The 13,588-nt window shown below is 37.8% G+C and overlaps 1 protein-coding gene across 1 annotated transcript in view; it reads right to left on the reverse strand.

The window, feature by feature from the left end:
- The window catches only part of BDP1 (B double prime 1, subunit of RNA polymerase III transcription initiation factor IIIB), a 52,587-nt gene that overhangs the window by 9,675 nt on the left and 29,324 nt on the right, over positions 1-13,588 (reverse strand). The window contains exons 26-36 of the mRNA XM_054288925.1: positions 11,335-11,524; positions 10,111-10,328; positions 8,787-9,180; positions 6,617-6,730; positions 6,314-6,350; positions 5,805-5,888; positions 4,932-5,163; positions 3,765-3,922; positions 2,962-3,103; positions 2,207-2,393; positions 865-925 (exon numbers count right to left, since the gene is read on the reverse strand). Of these exons, the coding sequence (XP_054144900.1) occupies positions 865-925; positions 2,207-2,393; positions 2,962-3,103; positions 3,765-3,922; positions 4,932-5,163; positions 5,805-5,888; positions 6,314-6,350; positions 6,617-6,730; positions 8,787-9,180; positions 10,111-10,328; positions 11,335-11,524 (1,817 nt within the window). The remainder of the gene's footprint in view (positions 1-864; positions 926-2,206; positions 2,394-2,961; positions 3,104-3,764; positions 3,923-4,931; positions 5,164-5,804; positions 5,889-6,313; positions 6,351-6,616; positions 6,731-8,786; positions 9,181-10,110; positions 10,329-11,334; positions 11,525-13,588) is intronic.

The raw sequence follows: 13,588 nt of genomic DNA on the forward strand, positions 1-13,588 counted from the left end.
TTCATCTAATTAAACACAGTTTAAGATGTTTCACCCCAAGATTCTGGCAATAATACAGCACAGCAACAAATGTCTAAGAAGAAGTATCAGCCTTATCTTTTGCAGAAGCTCATGAGTTACAGCTTTGGACTGTAGTTTCCACTAAAAGTAAGTATTCTGAGCCTCCGTCACTGTGACTATCCCCTATGTTAGACAAGTAGTGGTTCCAAACCAAGCATTTCAATTTGTTCTAGGGAACAGCAGACATCACCTTCATAACTTTCATCATACTTGATCAGTTAAGCATCAATCTGTTGACTCAGTACAGCTAAAGAAGGAAGTTTGATTGTTTTACACGTCCATTCTTCTTCTTTCCCTCTGCTCCACACTTGCACAGTACAGCCCTCCTACTCACAGAACTCTGACAACAGCAATCACTCGGTAAGTTCATGAGCAACTACAGCTCACTAAGCCAGTGGAAAACTACAGAGTTTCTCACCCTCTGTCATGTTCAGTTTTTGTTGGGTGAGTCAGAGGTGCAAAAAGGACTCTAAAAACTATATACTATACCTACCACAGGGTAAGCAGCAGGAGCTCTCAACAGGGCAAAGACAGCAAGTTTCCCTTCCACTTAAACTTAATGAAGGGCTATTCAAATAGTTCTTAAGTCTAGTTTCTATTAATGAAATGTAAAGACAAGAGGTTAGGGAGGGGAATATCATTATGCTGTGGATCATAATTTGTGTTAATAGAATAGATTGATTATAATCAATGAAAAATTAAATTTTTTAAAAATGAAAATTTCAGGGTTGTAATTCATCTTTTAGTAAGCACAAGATAAACAAATGTGGGCTTTTGCTAACTTTGAATATTAGCACATTATACCTGAAGTTTCTTCTCTGCTGCTTATGCAATGTCGTTGAGCATCCTGAGTACAAGCTTCATTCTAGAAATAACACAGTTGAAATAAAACAACACAGTTGAAATTAATAAATCTGGAAAATTACTCTAGGAAACAGGAAGAAACAAAGCATGTCAAATGCTGAAGATCCAAAAACTCCAATCACATCATCATTATTTCATTTATTAGTTTTCACTTCTAGCTGTTCTAGGCTGAAGAGTATTAGTCTAACAAGGACAAGAAACACTGGGGAAATATAAAATTTATATGCAGCTTGTTGTCTATATTAATAGTTTGTCAAAATAAATTTATACTTCCTACATCACAATTCTGTCAGAGATGACTCACACAATAAATTGTTCAGTGGCACTAAGAAAGCAGATTCCTACAACCCTTAACAAACCACTGAGTGCCAAATAAAAACATTAACCTCTAAAGCTCATCTATCCCTTCCCTTCTACAGCTTGTCCCTTTACTAAAACCAGGAATTAATTGAACCAGCTCTACCACAAGCTGCCTTTTCTCATACTCTCTCTGCCAGGCCTGTAAGAGCAACATCATTTTTGCACATTGTCCTTATATGAAATCAGCCTTGACACAGCAACCTGCTGCACTCAGGAAACAAGCTACTATGCATCAGCTGTTCCAATGTAACTACATGCTCACTGATCTCACACAACACTAGAAACCCTGGGGAACTGTGAATGAACCTGTCTCTCATGACAAAAATAAGGTAACTCTCATTTATACTAGAACATGGACCCACAAGCCACTGCAAAGAAATGGATGTGCAAGACATATTGTTTACCTGTGACAACATAAATGATGATAATATAAATGATATAGATATATGTAAAAATATGCAAAATTCATGTATGTCATATAATCATGCATGTAAAGCTCTTAATTGTTTAATCGTTTTTTTTAATAAATGAGAAAGAACATAACGAAGAATTCAGTTTGCTTTGCTCCATCCAAGCAGTAACACTTTAACTTCATTTTAGTGTAAACAAACATAGCAGTAAGAGGTCAGTCACACTGAATGGATACAAGAATCTTAGGTAACTTCTTCCATCAGGACTTCTTAAAAATTCCTCCCAGTTTTGCTAATGTGTATTACTTATTACTGAAACATTCTAAAGAGAGTTCGCAAAGATTAAGTTTGTCTGAAAGATTGTTTGGATATGCCCCTATGAAAAAGCAAGTTTCATTTACCACTGAAGTATCAAGTGTTTACAACTGGTGAGTATATTTGCATTGAAAACCTCTTTACAGAATTTCAAAATCTTGGCACTTCTGGACTGTAATTAAGTTCTTGTTCTTTACCTGAGTAAAGTTGACTGTACAGATATGGTGCTCAAGAGGACAAGGACTCTGCTCAGACAGTTCATCCACAGAACTTTGATTTGGACAATCTTCTTGTCCAAGGTGTGATTTTTCAGGTTTTGGTGATGCAGTTAGATGTCCTAAATCTCCTGAATTTCCACATGCATCTCTTATCTGCTCTTCTGTTCTGCAAGGTATATATCTCGTTAATTTGAAACCAGATAAAGATACCCTATGCAAATGCTAAATTCTGTGTTACAATGTATTTAATATGAATAATATGTAATTACAGGGAAACAAAGCGCCTGTTTAAAGACTACATCATTGTACTAAACAGAACGCATAATCTTTGAACAAATCTACATAAAGAATTTCACAGAAAAGCCTCTGTAACTTCACTAATGGAAACACTCCTACTTGAAAGCACAACCAAGCAGGAAGCCTTATAAGCTCATTAACATTTCTAAATTAATCAACTCATTAACATTTCCTTGCAGTTTCATGAAAGACAGTTAAGCAGCAAGGTAATTTCTAAGTTCTAAAATAGCAAACAAAAGTTAATGTTCTATCTCCAAAAGCTGTAGCAGAACACGTAAGGGAGAAAAACCTGAAGTCTCAACTGTACACTATCAGTGTAAACACAGTGTCTGTGAGCACACTTTTTCCATTACAGTCACATACTACACCTGAACTTCAGCTGCATATTATAAGACACAGTAGGAATAAAGTCAGTATTAAATGATGAGTCTTCTTACCTCTCAATTTTGTCTACTTGCTTGTTAAGTTCCATACTTCCAGATGCAAAGTCATGAAGAACTGAAGAACCACCTGCAGCTTGTCTGGCTGGCTCTGGTTCCACCTTCTTCATTTCTGCATTACCCCTCAAGGTTGTAGGATCTAAGTTTTATAAGAACAAAAATTAAAATATTGTCTTTGCAGTCTGCAGGTATATATATCTGTATTCCTTTTTATATATAATCTTGTATGAATTAAAGTTTTGTAGTATGTTTATACAGACACATATACACGAATATGCGCATGAATAATTGTGTCTTACATAAATAAGGTATATATACACACATATCTCATCTTGCCTTTCGTATTTTGCCAGTGGCATGAAGACAAGAGTTTGAAGATTATCTTTTTTGCAACTGCTTTAAGAATAGAAAACCAGTTCCTTCTATCTCCTCTTTCACTTTAAATGGAAGGAAAAGACAGTGATAATAGAAAAAAGTACAGTGGATTTGACTGTATTTCTGTATTTGTATAGTTACAGATTCTGCCAATCTGTAATTGGCAGTCCAGTAATTTAAGTGCCTTACAAGTATTTTAATACCTGCAGAAAAAACCTGCCATTCAAATGTCATTAAATTTCATACTGAAAGGTATTCTCATGTATAAAACGATATCACAAATGGGTACCCTATCTTACAATGGCGATGTTTCACCTGTAAATGTGAATGGAAAGTGAAAACTTTCAGCTTTGTTTCATTTCATCAACAGATGTGAATCTATTGAATAACCATTTTCAGAGCCCTAGGACAAGAAACAGGCTTACCAGATTGAATTTCCTCTAGTTGTTCCACAAGTATATTTGCATTAAATATCTCCTGCATTATGTTTTCACTGGACCTCAATATTGCAGAGGTTGGCTCAGGCTCCAGGTGTCCACCTCCTGTCAGTCTCATACTACTCACCACAGGCAAAGAGCTACCACTACAAGTAAAAGGAAAGATGTCATCAACAGAGTCCCTGATTTTTGACAGTTAGTATAGAGAAGATATAAAAGATATGGGGTAGATCAAACAATGAAGACCTGAAATGCAGGCTACAACTGGCAGAGAAGACAGAAAACTACCCGGCAAGATAAAAAAAAAAGTCTTCTGCGAATTGAAACAGACTAGTATGCTGCAAACTAGTATGTTTCTAATGTAAAGGAATTTAAAAAAAAAAAAGAGAAAAATGTATATGTTTAAATAACAGGAGAAGATCAGAAATCTAATACATATGACACGGTAGTAAGTTCTGGTAATACAAAGAAAATAATAAATAAAAGTAATACAAAGAAAAATAATATAATTAAACTGGATGCAAAATAAATTATCTTGGATTAACATTTTTCAAAGAGCATAATCTCATACTTTGTTCAAGCAGTCAACAAGTTAAATAAGTTTCTCAAATAAATCATGATAATCAGCAGATGTTTCTCTGGGAAAGTGTCCCACTAAGCTGTCTAGTAATTCACAAATGCAAAAATTATTAATGATCATTCATTCAAATCATAATGATGGAAGATCAACTGGTTTCTTGCAATCCCTTTGCTCTAAATCTTTGATCTACACCCCTGCAGCAGCAGTGACAATTAAGCAATTTGCCTTGGTCTGAGCAGCTGTAGAGAACTTTGCAAGAAAGAGCTTGATAATTAAGAGTGATCCAGTACATAATTAGTTTGCATATTTTTTTCTCCCCCTCTTCCCCGAGTAAACCTAATTTCATGAGAGAAAAAACAGTGTAGATACCCAAAATTACACACAAACACTTCATGAAAGTAGTAAGAAAGAGATGAGAGGAGTTTCTGCATATTACATACTACATTACATCAACTGAGAAACCTTTACTTAAGCAAGACTGCTTGCAAATTGATAAAAATGCCAGAAAGAACCTAGCAAAAGTAAGCAGTGCCAGAGGATCTCTCTCACTAAACAAAATGAAATAGTAATTCAACCTGGTATCAGTAGCATCCATCTCTGAATATTCTTCTATCCCTGTTCTTGTGCCAGTGATTTGATGCTCTACATTGATGTTGTTTCCATCCTCAGAAGGCAGCAATTCCTTGACTGAAGTGTCTGAAGAAAGCGAATACTGACTAGAAGTTCTATATTCTTTGGAGTAGGCATGATTTACAAGGCTATGAGCCATGTCCAAGTCATCTTGAGCAGGTAATATACGTGTCTGTTCTGGTTATAACAATAAACAGAATAGAAAATTTCATTTAAAACACTCGGGTTTGGCATGTATAAAAAGCTATATAACTTCAAGCCTCGTTTAACAAAGTTTCTATTCTCCAAAGACACGGATTGAAATCCCAGATAAACACAATCCTAAGAGAATACTTTTTTGTAGTAAGAACACAAAAAGTAACATTCAGCAAATGAAAGCAGATTAAGAAATGGTAAACAAAATCTGTAACAAACCCAGGTAATTTCAGGTTGTAGCTAGTTAGGATGAAAAGGCTATGCTTAACATTAAAGGTCTGAAAAGATCATTGAAAGTTACAGTCATTTAAGCTTGAGCCCTTTCTTTCATCCAGTTTATGTGCCCAGATCAATTTAAACATGTGTATCCTAAAGGCAACAAAAACAACTCTCTAGCAGTGATACCATTGGCAGTACTCAGTAGGGCGCCTGCCTGTTTCCAGCCAACCTGCATTGGCTGGACTCATTATGCGTTACAATGCATAGGACTAAAAGCATGAAAGGCTCTTGACCTCCTGCTATGCAGCAGCACGTGGAAGAGCTCTGCAGCCACTGCTCCATCCCTCCTTAGGTGGACCCAGAAAGCATGCGAGCAAGGCTTTGTCCCATAAATCAGATCATACCTTCAGTGCTTGTTTTTAACTGGAAATTTGGATCACCCATGGCAAGTAAAGTCATGGCAGCTTCAGTGCTTCCATCGTTAATTCCTGTGAAGTCTTTCACACACATTGAAAGTTACAACCACATTAACTAGAAACATTAACATATTCAAAAAGTATTTGACACTACCACCAATACAGTGAAGTACGTATTTTTTAAATTGACCTTATTTATGAATCAAAATGCTTGTAGGCAAGCAGCCATTCTCATCCAGCAAATCTGAACTAATATTAAAACACTGAGCAGCAACACAACTGCCTTTAAGGGTGTACTGAATACAGGTGGCAAGGTGTTGCCAGCAGGGGGGGCCTGCCCTGGACACAGCCAGTTCCAGCTGACCCACTGCAGGACACAGCTGAGCTTCTCAGTCAAGATCGTGGCACCTTTGGAAACAAATTTTAAGAAAGGGGGAAATGTGTATATCAGTAGCAAGTTAACAGGAAATACATAAGCAAGATTGTTTCATATCTACCTTTGTCCACATCTGGATTTTCATGTATGATTGTTTCCTTAAATACAAAGAAAAACAATATCAAAGTTCTATATAAAACTACCTCATTTTTATTTAATGCTTACATGTAAATTCTGTGCCCACAAGTTACCCTGGTTTTAAGGCTAACAATATTTACTAACACAGTTTTCCCACAGGTATGCCTCACATCTGTGTGTTACATGTACCAATCGAAAAAGCTACACAGCTACATTCAGACATGGCAACAAGAAACTGCTGTAATAGCTTTGTATGACCAATGAAACAAATGAAAGACATTCTTACAGTTGTTGAGGTGCTTTCTTCTTCCCTCTGTACTACTGGTTGGATAGAAAAACAAGTAAGACTTTCAGCAACAGTAGCCACCTGCACATCTGGGATATTCACAGATATTTCCAGCTGTAAAAATAATTTTACAAGTATTTGAGTTCATCAGATGCAAAAGAAAATCTGTCAAATGCAAATTTTTATAAACCTCACATATTTAACAGATGTTCAACATCTAGAGAAATCCTTTGCAAAAATCATACCTTCTGATTTGAGAAGGAAGCAGTGGTATGAATAGAAGGCAGAACAGGTACTGCTGCCTGTAGTTAAGTGGAAGCATCAGACAACCTAAGGCTCTGTTTCTAGTCACTCACTTGTCCACTGAACTAAGCTATGCAGCTGAGATCTTTTATAACGACTCTTTACCTCAAATGGGTTTTCTTATTTTTTAGTCTTTTTCTGCTTTTTAAGTGTTCAGGATGGAAAATCAGTACAGACTTATTTCCAAAGCAAGATAGGGAATCAATATGCAGACACATAGAAACAGACCCACTCACCATTTCACCTATTTTTTTTACTTCCTCAGCGATGTATTTTCACTGAGAACTTCAGACATTTGACATTTTCAGAAATGAGGACTTGAAATTTGACAGAAAGTTTATGATACTTCCGGGGAAGTTCTTACAGAAAACACTGCTCAATCTGAGTTGCTCTCAAAGGCCTGCACATTACAGACTTTCAACTGACCTATTTAAATTTTACAACAACTGGGTCCTTGGGTATCTAACTACATTCCTCACTATTACTCATGTCTCCTAAGCATTAAACTAGGCAACTTGATTGTAATCCCCAAGCATTAGATATACTCTACATTTCTGAAATTAAGGATTCAGCAAAAGTTTCCATACGGCAATTCTGCCACCAAATATCATTCTAGAAATCCCATTGTGTTTTGACTGAGCTTTAAATTATTTTGCTGTTTCATCTGGAGAAAGAAACAGTGTGATTCATTCAGGAGATAATAAAAAGCAGGATTTCAATGGGCAAAGAGAAGAAGAGGACCAGCAGTAGTGGTATGAAAAAAAGCACTAGAAAGCAAAAAGCACCGAAGTGAATGGAAAGTAGCAATGACAGGAAAAATAACAGAAAAATGTCTTCTACTGGATGGTGTAAGACCTAAGCATGATACAAATTGTATGAAATAAAGGATGAAGATTGTACTGGCCATGACTGGGACGGAGTTAATTTTTTTCATACCAACCCACATAATATTGTCTTCTGGATTTTTAACTACAACATGGTTGGTAACACACCAGTGTTTCTGCTATTCCTGCACAACGTCAATGCTTTTTTTCTATTTTATCCAGCAAGGAGGCCAGGGGTAAGCAAGAGTTCAGGAGGAGAACACACAGCTAGTACAGCTGACCCAAGCTGATCAAAAGGAAATTCTGTATCATATTATGACACGCTCAACAATAAAAGCCCAGGGAAAGGAGGGAGAAGATGAAGCCATTTGTGGTTAGGGCATTTGTCTTCCAAAGTTACTCTTACATAAAATGAGGCCCTGATTCCCAGGAAGTAATCTGACAATGGAAAGCAGCAAACAAATTCCTTATTTTGTTTTTCATTTACACGCAGCTTTTCCTTCATGTATGTGACTGTCTTTATATCAACAGAGAAATCTTCTTGCCCTTCTAATTTCTCCTTGTCACACAGGAAAAGGGAGTAAGCAAGCAGAAGTGTGTGTCTGGTTGCTAGTCAGGTCAGCCTACCTGAACAGTTAAAAGTTTCTTGGCAAGGGGGACATGACATACAGAAACATTTTCCTCATACCCTCATTTCCTAACATTCAAATGTGAAATTGAAGTGCTCCATTTGATCCATTTTGGGCCTCAAAACACATGGACAAGCATCGAGTCTGGGCCTATATTCAATCCCAATAAACAAACTGGTGAGTTCCCTGCAAACCTATATACAGTTTGTAAACATAATTACATAACTGGATTTTAGGCTGAGGCTGTATTAAGTTCAAAACCAAGTGTATGTGCCAAGTAACATCCCTGCCACTCTCAACACCATTCTTAACTTGAACTTGGATAAAACCCAAATACCCAGAGATACAATTAGAATAAAATATTTTTAAACAATCAGAACAAAATTACAGATATAGAATCCAGCTACACAATACCTCCTCCACAGTTTCCTGTATCTGCATAGGAATTGGTTTTGGAGATCGAAGCCCTATAGGAACAAACACTGGAGCCTTGTTCACTTCCTCTGATGCAAAGCATTCATCTTCATCATCAAGTTCAAAATCATCTGCCTCCTCATCCTCCTCCTCCTCTTGAGAAGCCCGGAGGGTAACAAAGGTTATCTTTGAACTTCTGGGTTCCTTCTCAGATTTTCTTCTCTGTGTAGTTTTCAAACTTCTGTCTCTGGTAACACTCAGTTTAGCATCTTGCCTTTGAATCCCCTTCTCACTGCAATCAGCCTCACATTCAGAGGCAGAAGAAGTAGCCGTTTTTGCCTCCAACACGTGTTCTGGCAGTGCCATCTGTTTTGATGATCTCCTGAACTGCCTTCTAAAGTACAGAACAAAAACAATGAAATCCAAGACTTTCCCAAGGGAGGGATACAACAAATCAAAATAAACTCAATTTTAAAAAATAAGTTATCATTGTGACCAACAATGCAAACTATTTACTTCTTAACTTCTTAGTGACACATAAGCATTTAATCAGAAATTTAACTTCTTCCTGTGTACATAAGGTACTTATTGCAAATATGTATTAAGCAGTTTCAAAATGCTAGAAATGTTCACAACTAAACTTGCAAGAAACACAATTCTTTGATTAGAAAAGTATGAAATTATTTTGAGGGATGTGGAAGTCACATACTTTTTAAGTCATAGGAACAGTTCCAGTTGTCTTTTGCTAAAACTAGACTAGAAGCCCCCAACTATGATACTTTAATTGATCAGAGTATTGTTTACAAACTGAAACTGTTAGGTGATAACTACTTATCTGCTTTGGTTTCTCAGACAGCATTCTCTTCAATAATCAGTTACCTACAGTTTCCTCCTTTAAAATCATGAGCACAATCACTCTGAGTACCAAAAGCAATGACAAACTTTGCCCCCAAAACATTCTCCTTGGTAAACTGGTGAAGAGTGGAAGCAAATGGTAGCAGAGGACATTACTGGCACAAAGTTTCTCTTTAGATTAATCCCACAATCCTGTGCCCCCAAAAATGGGTACTCTTGTGTCCTCCCCTATAAAATATGGAATTTCTGTTGAAACCATGGGATAGATTGGTGAAAGTACTCGCTGTGTTCATTTTATGAGAATACAGGCAGAGTAAGAGACAAAGGAGCATTTGCACACATCTGCTAAGTTCAGATGGAAGACATAAAAACTGACATGCTGCATGCACTCACATTACACATGGCAGAACTATGGCCAATAATTGTCAATCAACTGAGTTTGGTTTACAAAGCAAAACAGCTGTTTTACCTTGTGAGACTGCCTGGACACTTTTCTTGTGAGGTAGAAAGCTGAGAATCATTATCTTGCTCTACGTGTTTCTCACTCTCTGATGATATCCCTGGAGACTGGAGTGTAATGTCCAGCCTGATTCTCTTACGAGATGTTTCTTCAACATTCTCTGCAAAACTGTGTTTCCTTGTAGCCTCTGAGAAGGATCCAGCTTCCACTGTACTACTGGAGTTTTCCTGAACAGAGGAGATTATTATTACCATATTAAGTGCCAAACATTTGTAACTGGTTTTGGTGACTTAAAGAACTTAGTTTGAGGATCTCGAGAATGTGCCCAGCTGTCATCTCTGATAACTTCGGATATTTTTCCTCGATGCCTTTAATTTTGGGTTCTACAGCAGAAGTAGAACCCATTAGTCATTAATTGATATTATCTATGATACTTGAATTCGCAGTGCAGCTGGTAGTTAACAGACCAACACCATACTCAATTTATCAAGAGCAACAACCCTTTAGAAGCTGGAAAGATAAATAACTTTCTAAAATTACCTATTAATTTAAAGAACAATTTGCAGGAACTATTTTTTTTCTGCCTTGGGAACAAGGTAGGAAGAAAAAACTAACATACTTTATAAAAAAGCATTTCAATATTATTCAACATATACACAGACAAACATCAGCAACCGCAGTTCTATCAACTATGCATACTTGGCTAAAAGAATATGCTAACTAGAAGTTTTAGTCATACATACAAAAAATAAGGAACACTAGATAAACTTGATCCAGTTATCCAGCATTAGAGATGGAACTAGTCTGGGCTAAGTCAGGCCTGCTGAGCAAATTTAAGAAGGTCTGAACTTTGTTCACACTCAATTTCTAAGTATACTAACACAGATTTTAGGCAGTATCTGAAGTTAGGCAACTGCCTTCATTTCCATTGTTCAATGAATAACAAACAGTAAATTATTTTTCAACAGTGTTAGCACGTATTTATTATAATGCAAATTTCTGATCATATAAACCATCAAACTTAAGACAACAGTGTATATTAGGTATTTCCATAGGTTTTAAATTCTAATTCCATTTATTCAGTATAGTTTCCAATGGTGAATTTTTAAAAAATCAAATAATCACATTAACACTTTCAAGCCACATACTGGATTTCTGTGCCATCTATCTTTCTAAGAATTTGGGCAAAAGGATTGAGGTGCAACTGGCTCAAAATACATGATAAGCACTTACCCCTGATACACCTGTTTCTAATAACACCAAAACCTCTTCATTTCTCTCAGTACTGTCCTCTTCTCTGTTTTCACACTCTCCAGGATAATCTCTTTTCCTAGTAAGTCTCATTCGGTCTGGCGTCGGGTTCCAATGGGGTTCCCTTCCTCTCTGTTCACTTTCTTCTCCAGAACTTAATTTATCACTGGACCTACAAAAATATGTTTTAACTTTTACTTCTGAAGAACTATAAAGTACACTCTATAAGTGTGGCTTACTATCAGATGTTTAGTACTTCTACCTAGAAATGAACTTATGTTCTGAATTTTTATTTGCTTAGTTGGCTAAATGTAAAAAAAAAAAAAACATAAAAGAACTAAAAAACCACTGCATAAGGGAGATAATTCATCTTCAGTAGTGGACCTTCCTGATTAGTTTTGGGAAAGATTTTAGGAAACAAAAGAACATAAGGTCAGATAGACCGGAAAGTGTCAGACCAACACAGGTCTCCAAAATTAAGCAGCCATAGGAACACTATATTCACTAATTCCAGTGCTCAAGGTTCTCCTGCTTTCAAAAAGGATACAATTCTTACATCTGTTCAAACAAGTTTAGATTGGTAAGAGAGAAATCTTGGCCTTCTAAACTCATGGCTTGAGAAGAAGGGACTTAGAGTAATTCAGAATACAATTTAGTCAGCCTCATCTGAGTCCCTGGGAAGGCGATAGAACAACTGAACCTGGAAACTACTTCCAGACACATGAAAAACAACCTAACTTGGAGTAGTTAGCATGGATTAGCAATGGGGAAGTTAATCTTAATCAACTTGGTAACATCTTTCAATGAAATGACTGGCTCAATAAATAAAGGGAAAGAAGTAAGTAGTATCTGCCTGGTCTCCAGCAAGGCTTGTTAACACTGTTGAACACTGTCTCTTGTAACATGCTGATAACTGAACTCATGAAGTATGGACTGAAAGTACATTAAAAACTGATTGAGTTGTCAGGTTCTGAGGTTTGTGATCAGTGACGCAAAGTCCAGTTGGAGACCAACAACCAGCTCCAGTGCCCCATGGGTTAATACTGTATCGACTCTTGTCCAGTATCTCCACAAAATAATCTGGATGATGGAGCAGAGTGTAACCTCAGCAAGTTTACAGATTAGGCAAATCTAGAAGGAATTGCTTGCCAAGGACAGACACACCCCAAGGTTATATTGGCCTCCAGAGGGACCTGGAGAGGCTGGAGAAGTGGGCTACGGGAACCTCAGGAAGTTCAGCACGGGGAAATGCAAAGTCTGCACCAGGGCAAGAGCAACCCAAGGCACCACTGCATGCTGCAAGCCACCCAGGTGGAAAGCAGCTTTGCAGAAAAGAGCCCGGCTGTCCTGATGGTCTCTGAGTTAAATGTGAAGCAGGAAAGTGCTGTGGCTGCCAAGCTGGTAATGGTGACCTGGGCTGCAGCAGGAGAAGTGTTACCAGCAGGCCAAGGGAGGTGATCCTTGCCCCTTGTTCAGCACTGATGAAGCCACACCTGGAGGACTGACCAGTTCTGGGCTCCCTGGTGGGAGAGACCTGGATGCACTGGAGACAGCCCCTCAAAGGGTCACACCGATGGTAAAGGGCTGGAAGCATCTCTCCTATGACAAAAAGCTGAAGGAGCAGGAACTGTTCAACTTGGAGAGAAGGCTCATGGAGAGCCTTCTCTGAAGGATCTGAAGAGATCCCTCTTCAACAGTTCCACAAAAACTCAAGGGGAGGCTGCAAACAGGACAGAGCCAGGCTCTTTCTAGGGGTGCCCAGTGATGGGACAAGAGACAGTGGGCAAACGCTGCAAGACAGGAGGTTCTTCTGAGCACCAGGAAGTCCTGTTTCACTGTGAGGGTTACCAAGCACTGGCACAGGCTGCCCAGAGAGACTGTGGAGTCTCTATCCTTGGCAAGATTTTTGAGACATTTGAGAAGCTGTCCAGACAGTATTGGACAACCAGCTCCAGGTGCCTTGACCAGAAGACTTCTAGCAGACCCTTCCACCCTCAACCATTCTGTGAATCTGTGAAAGTCCCCCATCATAGAAGATAAGATTGTCAAGTAAGGTCCTTGTCTTGCTAGCCAAAAGACTCTGGGACATGATTTCAACATAATTTTTGGAAGAGGTTTTAGAGAGTTTTAGGGACAGATGCAAACCAGAAGTTAATTCCAGAAAATTGCAAAATTTTAAAATAGATTTGGGACTGCTCTGTGTAAGTTAAGACTGAGCAAAAGGTAGCTTATAACA

This window comes from Melozone crissalis, unplaced genomic scaffold (assembly GCF_028551555.1).
Source record: "Melozone crissalis strain CALT ecotype California unplaced genomic scaffold, PUWL_Pcris_2 ptg000005l_1, whole genome shotgun sequence".
Classification (NCBI taxonomy): domain Eukaryota; kingdom Metazoa; phylum Chordata; class Aves; order Passeriformes; family Passerellidae; genus Melozone; species Melozone crissalis.